The sequence below is a fragment of the Galeopterus variegatus genome, unplaced genomic scaffold (assembly GCF_000696425.1).
Source record: "Galeopterus variegatus unplaced genomic scaffold, G_variegatus-3.0.2 Scaffold3585, whole genome shotgun sequence".
Taxonomy (NCBI): domain Eukaryota; kingdom Metazoa; phylum Chordata; class Mammalia; order Dermoptera; family Cynocephalidae; genus Galeopterus; species Galeopterus variegatus.
The window spans coordinates 89,911-103,480 of record NW_007729696.1 but is presented as its reverse complement, the minus strand read 5'-3'; the positions used below and the strand labels follow the sequence as shown (position 1 = coordinate 103,480).

General features: G+C 35.1%; 1 protein-coding gene across 1 annotated transcript in view; it reads left to right on the top strand.

Moving 5' to 3' along the window:
• The window catches only part of LOC103601090 (vacuolar protein sorting-associated protein 13B-like), a gene marked incomplete at its 5' end in the record, with an annotated part of 153,223 nt that overhangs the window by 108,082 nt on the left and 31,571 nt on the right, over positions 1–13,570 (top strand). The window contains 2 exons of the mRNA XM_008585467.1: positions 11,789–11,923; positions 12,816–12,989. Coding sequence (XP_008583689.1) covers positions 11,789–11,923; positions 12,816–12,989 — 309 coding nt within the window. The remainder of the gene's footprint in view (positions 1–11,788; positions 11,924–12,815; positions 12,990–13,570) is intronic.

The following is a 13,570-nucleotide window of genomic DNA, read 5'->3' as shown; positions in this document are numbered from 1 at the left end:
AACATTCTAATTTATATCACGTTGTTATTGGTTTCACAGCAATAATTTATAATAATTCTTCACTTGGCATTGTAGTTCCAGAGGCTAGAGGGAGATACCAAGGTTTTGTAAAGTTTTCCTTGCGAAATAAGTTTGGAAACAAGTTTATAGTTATTTCTTTAAAATTTTAGCTCATCTTTCATCACCTACTTTACCTCTTTCATATTGTTTTCTACTGTGTATTCAAAAACATAACTACTTTAGCTACTATAAATCTTCTTTGCCTTTAAAAAGTACTCTGAATATTGCTACCTGAAAGCCCACTTTTCTTTTTCATATCCCATCATGTTATTTTTTTTTAATTTTAGTTTTTTTATCTTAATGTTTACTTGTACATTTCTGTAGGACTCAGTGTGTTGTTTCAATAGATGGAAATGCTACACAATGATTTAGTTAGGGTATAGAGCATACCTGTTAGTCCACCACTTCCTCTCTCCCCATCTTCCTTCCTCTGGCCTCAGTAACCATTATTCTACTCTACTTCTATAAGAGCTACTTTTTTTGTTGTTAAAGATTTCTAGAGTGAGATCATGTGGTATTTGTTTTGAGTGAGACCAGGCAGTGTTTGTCTTTCTGTGCTTGACTTCACTCAATATAATGGTTTCCAGTTCCATCCATGTTGCTGCAAATGATAAGATATCATTTCTTTTTAGCTGAATAGCATTCAATTGTGTATATATACCAGTTTTTTTTTTTCATCCATTCATCTGTTGACGGACATTTAAGTTGATTCCATCTCTTGTCTATTCTGAATAGTGTTAGGATGAACATGGGAGTGCAGGTGTCTTTTTGATATATTGATTTCATTTCCTTCGAGTATATACCCAGTAGTGGGATAGCTGGGTTGTAGGCTAGATCTATTTTTAGTTCTCTGAGGAACCTCCATACTGTTTTCCACAATGGCTGTACCAATTTACATTCCCACCAACAATGTAGGAAGGTTCTGTTTTCTCCGCATCCTTGCCAGCATTTGTTATTTTGTCTTGTTGGTAGTAGGCATTCTAACTGGGGTTAGATGACATCTCATTGTGATTTTAACTTACATTTCTCCGTCGATTAGTGATTTTGAGCATTTTTCATGTGCTTGTTGACCATTTGTATGTCTTCTTTCAAGAAATGTCTATTCAGGTCCTTTGCCCATTTTTAAATTGGGTTATTTGTTGTTTTGCTGTTGAGTAGAGTTCATGATATATTCTGGATCTTAGTGCCATGTCTGTGTACTTTGCAAACATTTTGTCCCATTCTGTAGGTCATCTCATCACTTTGTTGACCCTTGCTGTGAGGAAGCTTTTTAATTTGATGTAGTCACACTTATGTATTTTTGCTTTAGTTGCCTGTTTCTTTGTAGTCTCACTCAAAAAAGCTATGCCTACTCCCATTTTGTGTAGTTTTCCCTATTTTTTTTCTAGTAGTTTCATAGGTTCGGGTCTTAAATTTAGGTCTTTAATCAATTTTGAGTTGATTTTTTGGTATGGTGAGAGATAGGGGTCTAGTTTCAATTTTCTGTGTGTATATACAGTTTTCCTAGTAAGATTTATTGAAGAGGCTTTCCTTTACCCACTTATATTCTTTGCACCTTTGTCAAAAATAAATTGGCTGTAAGAGCATGGGTTTATTTCTGTGCTCTCTATTCCATTGTATTGGTCTGTTGTCTATTTTTATGCCAATACTAGGCTTTAATATTTAATCTTTTCCATCCACTGCAGCTAATTACAGCTGTTAGAGCTAAAAGCAATCTTAGTCATAATCAAAATCCAATCCCTCATTTTTTCAGGCGTAGAAACTGAGCCACAGAAGTTTAAATCCAAGATTACACAGTTGTTTGATGGCAGAGTTTTTACTAGAATAAAGGTCTATTGCTTAGTAGTGTATCTTTCAGTAAACTCCCTTAATTCTCTCTTTTTTTTTTTCCTTTTTGTCTTTTTTACTGACCGGTAACGGGATCGCAACCCTCGGTGTCGTGCCCGTACTGGGGACCGGCAACGGGATCGCAACCCTCGGTGTTGTGCCCGCACCACACTCAGCCAGTGAGCGGGAACCGGTCTCCACATGGGATCCGAACCCTCGGCGGGAGCGCCGCCGCACTCTCAAGTGGCGCACTCTCCAGTGCGCCACTGGGCCGGCCCCCTTTAATTCTCTTTAATGTACTGTATATGAACTGAAATTCCCCAGTTGAATCTTGTATTGTTTGTAGTAACAACAATAATGACAATATAGTAGCTAATATTGATTGAGCACTTACGTGCCAAATGCACTGTTTATCATTGCACTTAGTGCTCATGACTAATTGTAAAATATCTAGTGATTTACACCCATTTTACAGATGAGAAAACTGAAACAGAGTATTTAAGTAAATTTTGGGGTTCATCATGTGTTTAATGTCTCTGCATACCCCGCAGTATTTAACCTGAAAAATACTTGTTGATTCTTCATCTGTCACAGATGAAATCTCAGGCAGGAGAAAATTCATATATAAGTTACTTTTACCTAAGAAACATACAGCATGACCTCTAAAAAATCCAAAAAACATAGAGAAAACAGAAAACTAGAGTGGGAAAGAGGCACTGATGCTTTGGCTGCCCCAGTGGGCTATTGCAACTTCAGTAACTAATGGGCTTGCGTTTTAGTCACCAAAAGAGGGTGGGGAACAAGAAAGGAGGAACTGGAAATGATGTTCCACTTCTATAAGCTCATTACTTGAAAGAACTCGTGGAAAGGTAGGTTTTTTTTTTTTTTTTTTTCCTTTTTTGTCTTTTTTCACTGACCAGTAACGGGATCGCAACCCTTGGTGTTGCGCCCGTACCGGGGACCGGCAACGGGATCGCAACCCTCAGTGCTGCGCCCACACCTCGCTCAGCCAGTGAGCGGGAACCGGTCTCCACATGGGATCCGAACCCTCGGCGGGAGCGCCTCCGCGCTCCCAAGCGGCGCACTATCCATTGCGCCACCGGGCCGGCCCAAAAGGTAGACTGTTTTAAAGATCTATGACTCCCATGTTTTAACAACCAAGTTTTTTTGTGTTAGCCTTGATTGCAAAGGGGAAGAATGCTTTCCTGGAGAATTTATAACCATAATCCTGTCCTCACTCAGATTTTAATTTCTTGCATGATTTAGGAACTATCAAGCCAATAGTAGTTAAAATGTGATCCTGAGTAGTCTGGTTACATCACTGAATACCTAATAGTAAATGCAAATATTTGTTGTGGCATGTATCCTCAGCTCTAGCTGTGTATTTTCAAAAGAAAAGACTTGAATACTCACAATCCCAAATTACAAAGAACTTGAGGAAATAACCTACTAAGAGCAAGTGAGTGGAAACCCACAATGGCAAAATTAGACTCCTAGAATGTCAGATAATACAATTGTCAGAAACAATATAAAATGACTATGTTTAAAATGATAAAAGTAAAAGATGTAGTTGAAAGTATGTGAGAATCTTAAGATATTATCAAAAAAGACTAGAGAATTTTTAAAAGAAAAATATAATCTTTGGAGGTCATAAGTCATTGAATGTATTTAACAACAGATATTAATACACAGCCAAAGACGCTGCACTGAAAATAGAAATGAAAAGTGTGAAATGTAGTTCAATAGATGTGGATGCTAGAATGAGAAGATTCTTTCCGTATGTCTATTGACTGTCATAAGGAGAAAGTAGGAAAGAAGCAATAGAGACTTTTTCTCCCTGAAAAAATTGATGCAAGATATGAATCTTCAGATTTAAGAATCATAAATTCCAAGTAGGAAAAACAAACTTAAACCTCTAAATAGGCATATTTTGGTGAAACTCTGGTATGCTAAAGAACAAGCACAAACCTTTAAAGGCAACCAGAGAGAAAAGATATTAATGACATGATCTGCCAACATAAATGTTAGTTTTTTAGTTTCCCGTACTTGGTAATGAAGATGTCAAGGATAAAGAAAATTATTTGTTCTTGACATATATTTGAAGTACTATGCTAAGCTATCTGGAATTCCCTTCTTTTAAGCAGGTATAATCTAGTGACCCTCCACTTTCCAGCCAGAGTGAGTTATTGAATCTTGTCAGACTATATCTAGAAGTTGTAAATTCCTCGGTATTCTAACCAGGCTTTGTCCCCTTCCAAATAAAAAAGATTTATTTTTCTATTCTCTTGTACCCAACAATGTTCACACTTGGAATCAACATAGTAGAGCAATCAAAGTTAATCAAATAAGCTTGAAAAGGAGTAGGTTAATTCTTTTTATTAAAAAAAAATTTGTCCCCTTCCAAATAAAAAAGATTTATTTTTCTATTCTCTTGTACCCAACAATGTTCACAGTTGGAATCAACATAGTAGAGCAATCAAAGTTAATCAAATAAGCTTGAAAAGGAGTAGGTTAATTCTTTTTATTAAAAAAAAATTTTTAGGACTTTTTCTTAGAGCAATTTTAGGTTGACAGTACAATTGAGAGAAAGGTATAGAGATTTTCCCTGTACCCCCTACCCCAACACATGCATAGCCTCTCCCCCATTATCAAGATCCCTATCAGAGTGTTACATTGGTGAACCCCTACTGACGTGTAATAATCATTGGATTCCATAGTTTACTTTAGGGCTCACTTTTGCTGTTGTACATTTAGGGTTCACTTTTGGTGTACATTTTATGAGTTTGGACAAAATAATGATAAATATCCATCATTATAGTATCATACAGAATGTTCTCATAGCCATAAAAATCCTGCGTGCTCTATTTACCTTTTCCTTCACCTTGCAAACCCTTCTACTACTGATCTTTTTTATATCTCCATATGTTTTCCTTTTCCAAAATGTCATTTAGTTAGAATCATACAGTATCTTGCCTTTTCAGATTGGTTTCTTTCATTTGTCATTTGGATGTAAGGTTCCTCCGTGCCTTTTCATGACTTGATAGCTCATTTCTTGTTAGTGCTAATATTATACTGTTTGGATGTACCACAGTTTATCCATTCATCTACTGAAGGACATCTTGGTTGCTTCCATGTTTTGACAATTATAAATAGAGCTACTATAAATATTTCTCTGTGTGTTTTTGTGTGGATGTAAGTTTCAGCTCCTTTGGGTGGACACCAAAGAGCACATCTGCTGGATTGTATTCTAAGAGTATGTTTAGTTTTGGAAGAAACTTTTCTGAAGTGGCTGTACCATTTTTCATTCCCACTAGCAATGAATGAGAGGTCCTGTTGCTTCCCATCCTCACCAGCATTTGGTGTTATCCGTGAGTTTAATTCTTGTTAGTAAAGCAAATAAGTTTTCCAAGAACGTATAGGGTTAGTGTGACAAAGACATGTGGGAGAGAGACTGATTCATGCAATTTTAGAGTTAAAAGAAAATTTTATGTTGTTAATCATTATTTTATATTAAGAATTATGTCATAAGCTAGGTGGCAGAATATATTGCTTTAAATCTAGGCATGTCTTATCATCATTCTGTCACTATGAAGCTGAGTCTTTACTTGTCAAATGTTTATTTGCCATTGTTGATGTTAAAAAAAAGTTAAGAAGCAGAGAAGCTGATCTGTAGATAAATTTGGTCAGTAAATGCCTGTTGACTCTCTTTTTGCTGGTGATTAAAGCAATATGTACAGGGATTGCTGAGATGCAAGTAGGTATGAAAAATGAAAAGTAAGCTCTTGCTAGAGAAGACTGTGTTTTGTTCCTTGTGAATAAAGTTCAGTTCTGTCTCTTAATTACTGCTGTGAGTTGCATGTTTGGAGGTTACTTTTTATTTCATTCTATTTTAAAATTTATTTTAATTGACATTGTAATTGTACATGTTCATATGGGGTACAATCTGATATATGTATATAGTATAATGATCAAGTCAAGGTAGTTAATATCACCTTATGCATTTGTCATTTCTTTGTGGTGAAAATATTCAAAAGCCTCTAGCTATTATGTAATATACAAAATTTAACTGTTAACCATAGACACCCTACTGTGCAATAGAACACAGTAGGAGAACTTATTCCTCCTATCTGATTGTAATTTTGTACTGGTTGCCTGACCTATCTGTATTTTCCCTTTCCCAATTTCTGGTTAACCACTATTCTACTCTTTGTCTCTATAATGTCAACTTTTTTTTTTTTTTTTAAGATTACACATATGAGTGAGATCATGTGGTATTTGTCTTTCTGTGCCTGTCTTACTTCACTTAACATAATGACCTCCAGGTCCATTCGTGTTGCTGCAAATGACAGGATTTCATTCTTTTTATGGCTGAATAGTATTCCATTGTATATACATACTACGTTTTTCTTTTATCCATTCATCTGCTGTTGGACACTTAGGTAATCTTCTGTTTACATTAGGTTCATCTGAATAATCTAGGATCATCTCCCTATTTCGAGATCAGTTTATTAAGAACCTTAATTCTCCTTTGCCTTGTAATATAGCATATTTACAGGTATTTAGGATATGGACATATTCTGGGGGGTTCATAATTCTGCATACCACAAAGGATTTAGCTTTTAGGACCAACACTCACTGTCTGTGTCTCTGTCTCTAGTCTTCCTTTCCCCTAAATCTTTGAATATAATCATATAATAATTTTTACTTAAATCTACATTTAATATGAATATATCATGACCATGTATATATGAGTCATTTATGCTACAATTAATAATTGGCTTGTTTTGTTTTTTGTTGTTATTTGACTAATGTTTTATGTACTTATTTTTAATTAATTCTCCTAAATTGACAGAAACATGTCTTCTCTGAGTATGTTCAAATGCAGATAATTAGTTTTAATTTCCAGAGTCATTATTCTTTTAGTATACTTTCCTCCTTTTTCTATTTCTGTTTGCTCTCTAGGCCTACCGTAGAGATGTCCTGAAATTTCCTTTTATCGTTGTCCTTGGATTCCCTTTTCTTCTATGTAGGATCCCCTGTTTACTAGATCACATGTGTTAGTCTTTCTTGATTTATTCTCTCTTTTTTGTGGAGCAGAATCTTCTAGTTATCTTTCTAGCATAGGAAGTAAACTTTTTTCAGATCTAGCATGTCTGAATGAATCTTTATTTTACCTTTATATGTGATTGATTGATTGATTGGCTTTGTATAGATTTTTAGGTTGTGAGTCATTTTCTCACAGAATTTAAAAGCATTGCTTTATTGTCTTCTTTCTTTTGGTATCGCTGTTGAGAAGTTTGACACCATTTTAATTGTTTAGTCTTTGTAAGTTACCTATTTTTGTTTTTATGTGTCTTTTTTTTTCTTTTTTTTTAATCCTGAAAACTTTCTGGAGCTTCTCTTTAGCCCTAATATTCAGGTGGTATGTGTTTATGTGTGTGTGTTTTTGTGTTTATGTGTGGTGGGTATATGGTAGACCTTTCAAAATTGGAACTTCCATTTTTCAGTTTTGGGAAATATTCTTGAATTATTTCTTTGATTATTTTCATTTTAATAGTTCTTTCTAGAGCATTTGGTTTTCAGATATTGGATTGTTTAAGGTGATCCTTTCATTTTACTGTCATTTGTCTCCCAATTTCAATCTCTTTGGATTTTTTTTTTTTCCTTTTTGTCTTTTTTCGTGTCCAGCAATGGATCGCAACCCTCAGTGTCGCGCCTGTACCGGACTGGGACTGGCAACGGGATCGCAACCCTCGGTGTCGTGCCCGCACCTCGCTCAGCCAGTGAGCGGGAACCGGTCTGTTTGTGGGATCCGAACCCTTGGCGGGAGCGCCGCCGCGCTCCCAAGCGGTGCACTGTAGCAGTGCGCCACCGGGCCGGCCCTCTTTGGATTTTTTTGTATTTTAATTTATGGGAGGTTTTCTCAACTTTGTTTTTCATTCTTTCTCTTAATTTAAGGAGAAATAACATGTTTTTTAATTTCTACGAGCTCTTTTTTGTTCTTTGAGAATTTCAAATAAACTTCCATTCTTGTTGCAGTATCTTCTGTACTCTCTGAAAATAGGAGTTAGTATTAGTTCTTGAAGTTTTCTTCTGCTCCCTGCATTGTATGTTTGCCCTGTTTCTTTTCTCTGTGTTTTTGAAAATTCTCTGCCTGATACATTAGTGACTTCCATCTAATATTTGATGATTCTTCATATTGTGGAATAAAGTACTAAATAACCAATTGGAACTTCTGTATGAGGTTGGAACTTGCTTAATGTCTGGTGTCACTGTAGGAGAGAATTGGATACAACTCATTTTTTATTGATAGATAATTATCAGTATCTCTGGTTCCTTTTTCTTGGGATGGTCAGTTTGCACATAGAGAAGTCCTTCCATCTTTCTGCTTGTGTTATAAGCCTGGCACTCAGAGTTCTTAGAGAGTAATAGAATGGGAGATCTCATTCAGTTTGTATACTCTATACAGATTTTTAGATAATTCCCCATGTTTAGCATGCATCCTTTTGGGGGGGGGGGGTTGTATTTCATATTCCTTACTCCAGAGTCCTGCTGGTTCAACCTTTCCAAAGTGAACCCTTCTGTCTTCTGCAGGATGAGTGTGGGGTAATTGCTTGTCTACATGAATTAAGAGAAAGAACCTGTGGTCATTAGATAGACTTGCAGTCATTCCTCATCTTTTTAGCCTCATATGCATTTCTACCTGTGAAATGCCTGCTTTCTTTACTTTTTATCTTTCTAGGGCTTATTGAAGATCGACTTGCTTCTTGGTTTAATCACCTGTAGGCACTTTTCTCTGTTTTACTACTATACTTGTTGCTACTTGATCATCACATATCCATCTTCCAAAATGCTAATGACAGCTCTTGCCTCTTTGAGAACTGTCCATTCAGCTTTTGTCTTTTCATTTTCATTTCCTCATTAGTTTAGGGCCCTAAAAAATTTCTTAACAGTAGAGTTCAAGGGGGCAACAGAGATAAACATATAGTTTGACTCCTTAATCTTGTTTTTCCACAGAGATAGATCGGTCATTCTCAGTTTATCTTTCAATTTATAGATGATAATTATAGGAGAAATCATAAGTTGGTTACTGAACACTGGAGAGTTGATACTCAGGGAAAGGTCTAAGTAAGGCTGGAAGAACTATGGCAGGACAGAAAGTTGGTGGAGAAAAAATTAGGGTTAATGGTATACCACAGGACTAAGAATACATGTTAGGAGTTATTTTTCACAAAAGTACTAGAAGGAGAAGAAATAGCAGTGCATTATTTTATATTTAATTATATTACAAACATTTATAATTAGCTTTAGATTATTTTGTTGGTAGTACAATGTAAAAATTGTATTATAGTTGGAGTGCCTTAAGGATTCCCTCTTCCCTTCCTCTAGTGGAGTGTGACAGCAGCATTTCAGTCAATGTGTGTAAGAAGATTCATCTTGATGTGTGTCAGCTGTCTGCACATGTTGTCAAAATCTTGAACACCCTCCCTAAATTAAGTTCTGTATGACGTTCAGCTGAGTTCTCAGAATTAAGTACATTGAACAATAACTACAATTATTTTGACCTCCACAAGTAACAATAATAAGTAGTGATTTGTCTTAAGCCATGTAATGACAGGGCAAGTGATGCTGCCTATATCCGAAGCCACGTTTATTTAGCCTCAGATATTTTGCTCTTTTTGTTTTACATGTTGCTTCCCTAACAGGAGATTTCCTTTCACAATTTCAGAGAGTAGCATTCATGTAAAACACAATGTGAATAGTGTTCAAGAAAATTTTGTGTCTCTAGGCCTTCATTTTTCTGCATGTAAGATGGAAATAGGAACAGCTACCTCAGTTTTTATGTGTGTGACAAGTAAATAAAGTAAACTAGGCATAGTGCGTGGATCTCAGTATGTGCTCAGTGATTGTTAGGTGCTACTTATAGTACTACTACTTATAGTACTTCTAGTACTAATATTACTACCACTATCACCACCACCACTACCATGATTATATAAGTATTTTTGACATCATTTAATTTTTTGAGACACTACTTAAGTTTTTTGAGTTATGGATTTTAGAATCTCATAAAATTGCCTTAGAAAAATGCATAGATAGGGCTGGCCCGTGGCTCACTCGGGAGAGTGTGGTGTTGATAACACCAAGGCCCCGGGTTCGGATCCCATATAGGGATGGCCGGTTCGCTCACTGGCTGAGCGTGGTGCTGACAGCACCAAGTCAAGGGTTAAGATCCCCTTACCGGTCATCTTTTTAAAAAAAAAAAAAAGAAAAGAAAAATGCATAGATACACAAATAATTGATACACAGTTGTTTAATGACCAAATAGAAATTTGCAAACTAATAGTTCCTTCTTAAGTAAGACTAAGTATGTGAAGTGTTTCTCAAGATGACATCCTCTAACCATTTGCAAATCATTTAGTGTGCTGGTTAAATTACATATTCCTGTGCCACAGCTCAGGAATACTCAATCATAATCTGTTGGAGAAGTTATGGGTGTTCCTGAATACACTAAAATTTGAAATCAAAGATTTTAAGATACTGTTTAATGTATCTTTCATAGAAAGCTTATGGTTTTCTTAATTATTCATACATAAAGAAGTGTCAAATATGAAGGACAGTATATATTTAATCAAAATATAGAATGGGGAAGGGCCGACCCCCTGGCTCACTCAGGAGAGTGCGGCACTGGGAGCGCCGAGGCTGCGGGTTCGGATCCTGTATAGGGATGGCCGGTGCGCTCACTGGCTGAGCGCGGTGCGGGCGACACCAAGCCAAGGATTGCGATCCCCTTACCGGTCACACAAAAAAAAATAAATAAAAAATCGCGGTGCGGGCGACACCAAGCCAAGGATTGCGATCCCCTTACCGGTCACACAAAAAAAAAATAAATAAAAAATATGTGTATATATATATACACACACACACATATACACACACACACACACACACACACACACACACACACATTATAGAATGGGGAAAAGAATAGAAATAATGTTGGTGGGTGCTCATGAATTTAGGCAAAATGCATGGTAAAGTCTTCTGTGGTGGGATCAGGTTGTGTTAAATACTTTAGCTCTTTCACTTACTAACTGTGGTGCTTTGGGCAAAAATTAGTTAACTCCTCCAGTTCTCATGTGTAAAATGAGGATAATAATAATATCTGTATTATATAGGTCTTTAAAAGGGAAAACCACAGTTTGGTCCTGAGGGTGGGTGAGAATTATCAGGAGAAAACCAAGGTGTTTCCCTTCTTAAATTAACTTTTCCCAACCATTTATTTATGGTAATTATTGCCTTCTGTGCTTTTATATCTTTCAGCAAGTAGTACATACTAGAGACAGTAATGTCCATTTTTTTGGTTAATTGATAAAGATCCTTTTGCTTCCTTTTGACAAAATAAAGTCAATTTTGCTTATAAGCTATCGTATTTTAACTTAGGAGACGTTTTGAGCTTTCTTGTTTCTATTACATTACCAAGATATTTTGGGGAGTCTGTTTTACTCAGTTTTCTGTTTAAAAGTCTGTGCCCATATGAAACTCAATTTATAAATTAAATTTGTTTCAGAAAGAAAAATCTTACTCTATATTCTGAAGCCAAACATGATTACTAAAACTGTCTCGTTTTTTAAACAAATATTTGTGAATTTACTTTTATTTCTTGAGCTCAATTAATCAAGACCTGACTGCGTAAGTATAGTTATAAGAGTTCAGCCCATTTATTTTAAAATTGTATCCTTTCACCTCCTAAATACTGAAGTATGAAACCTAACACAAATACTGTAAGAACATCTGAGGTAGATAATTAAAGTATAATTAAGTTTAAATGCCTTGGTGAAGGAATATAAAAATTATTTAAATTCAATCGGCTAGTACATTTGCAGTTTTCTTTTATTAGGTGTGAAATCTAAGAATCCCCTGCCAACTCTTGAGGGCTCAATCCAGAACGTTGAATTGAAGTACTGCAGCACATCATTGGTCAAATGTGCCTCTGGGACCATGGGATCAATAAAAATTTGTGCCAAAGCCCCAGGTATGTGCAGCTGGACCACGTAAAACTTTATTGCCTGTATAGGAGAATTGGCCTTGCATTTTACAAGGAGCGTTACTGAAACAAGAATTTACTCATTGTTCCTATGAATCAGAGATTTTAAATTTTTAAAATTTTTATATGAAAAAGTTTTAATTGTGCCAGGATGATACTTCTTGACTTTAACAAATTAATTTTTATTTAAAGAAAAAAAGCTTTGCATCGTTTAAAGAATTGTTATGAGAGAGAAAAATTAAATGAATGTTTATTTTAGTTTTTGTGGTAATAGGAGGTATAGATATATATATGAGGGGACTTTAAAAAGTTCATGAAAAAATAGAATTAGAAGATAATACTAACCTTTCATGAATTTTTTGAAGTACCATCTTATATGACACTTAAAAATTTAATAAAAATGTTAGTATAATAGAATCAAAAAGAAAACAGCTGTTTTTTAATTTAGGGTTGTAATTGACTTCACCTTTCTACCAGTATTTTATTTTATATTTTCCTTAAGCTATTTGTAATTTTTTTAGTGATTTGTATTTATAATTTAGTGTAAGCAAAATTTCAAGATAAGTTTATAAAGGTGTAGATTCTGTTGAATTTTTGGAAGACAATATATTCAAGTTGTTTTCTTTCATAAGATTTTCTGAACATGTTCTACGTTCATTAGGAAAATGTTAAAATTTAATTTTAAGAGTTAAAAATACTTTTAATTTTATCAGTCAGCCTCCTTAGGGTATAACTAAATGTAGAGCTAAAATTACCAAACATAATTAAAATGTTATTTTATGGTGTTGGAATGTTTTAAGACCAAGCATCCTCAAGCTACTCCTGTATTTTATTTAAAAAAATTTGTTGTTTTTTTTTCCCCATAAATATTTCTATTCAGGTGACAGTGGAAAAGAGAAGTTGATTCCCTTGCTTCAGGGTCCTTCTGACACTAAAGACCTTCACGGCACCAAGTGGCTCAATGAGAGTAGAAAGCCAGAATCTCTCTTAGCTCCAGATTTGATAGCCTTCACAATCCAAGTTCCACAATATATGGACTACTGCCACAATTCTGGTAAGTACAAACGTATCATTATTCCCTTATTTTGCATTTCCTTTTCCAGAAACATTTTTAAAATTGAGAATTTTTTTCGTTTTTGGCAATTTGAATATACTGGGATACTCTCTGCAGTTGGGCTTTTTCAAAGTTCAGATGAAGTATTTTTATATCAATTTTGATCATTGAAATGTGTTTACAAACAATAATTGTTTTTATTTTGTATGAGAGAATTTAGCTGTATGTATAGCACTTAACCTCAGATGCATATCTATATTAGTCCAACTGAGTTTTAAAATGTAACATGCCATGTAAGATGTATTTTCTTGGGATATTAGCACTTTGATTATAACCCACAGTTTACCATATTAAAATTAGGTTTGGGCCTTCTGTAATTTTGTAGAAAGGAAAAGATTTTGATGGTAGAACTAAGAAAAAAGTCAGAGGTTATAATCTCATTTTTTAGAGTTATGTTTTTTTCTGGTAGTACTTTGCTTAGAATTTATTTCATTTTATTCAATGCCATAATAGCAGAGTAATACCTGTCATGTTGAGAATAGATACCAGAACGATCAGTGAAAACTGGGGGGGTGGGGGTG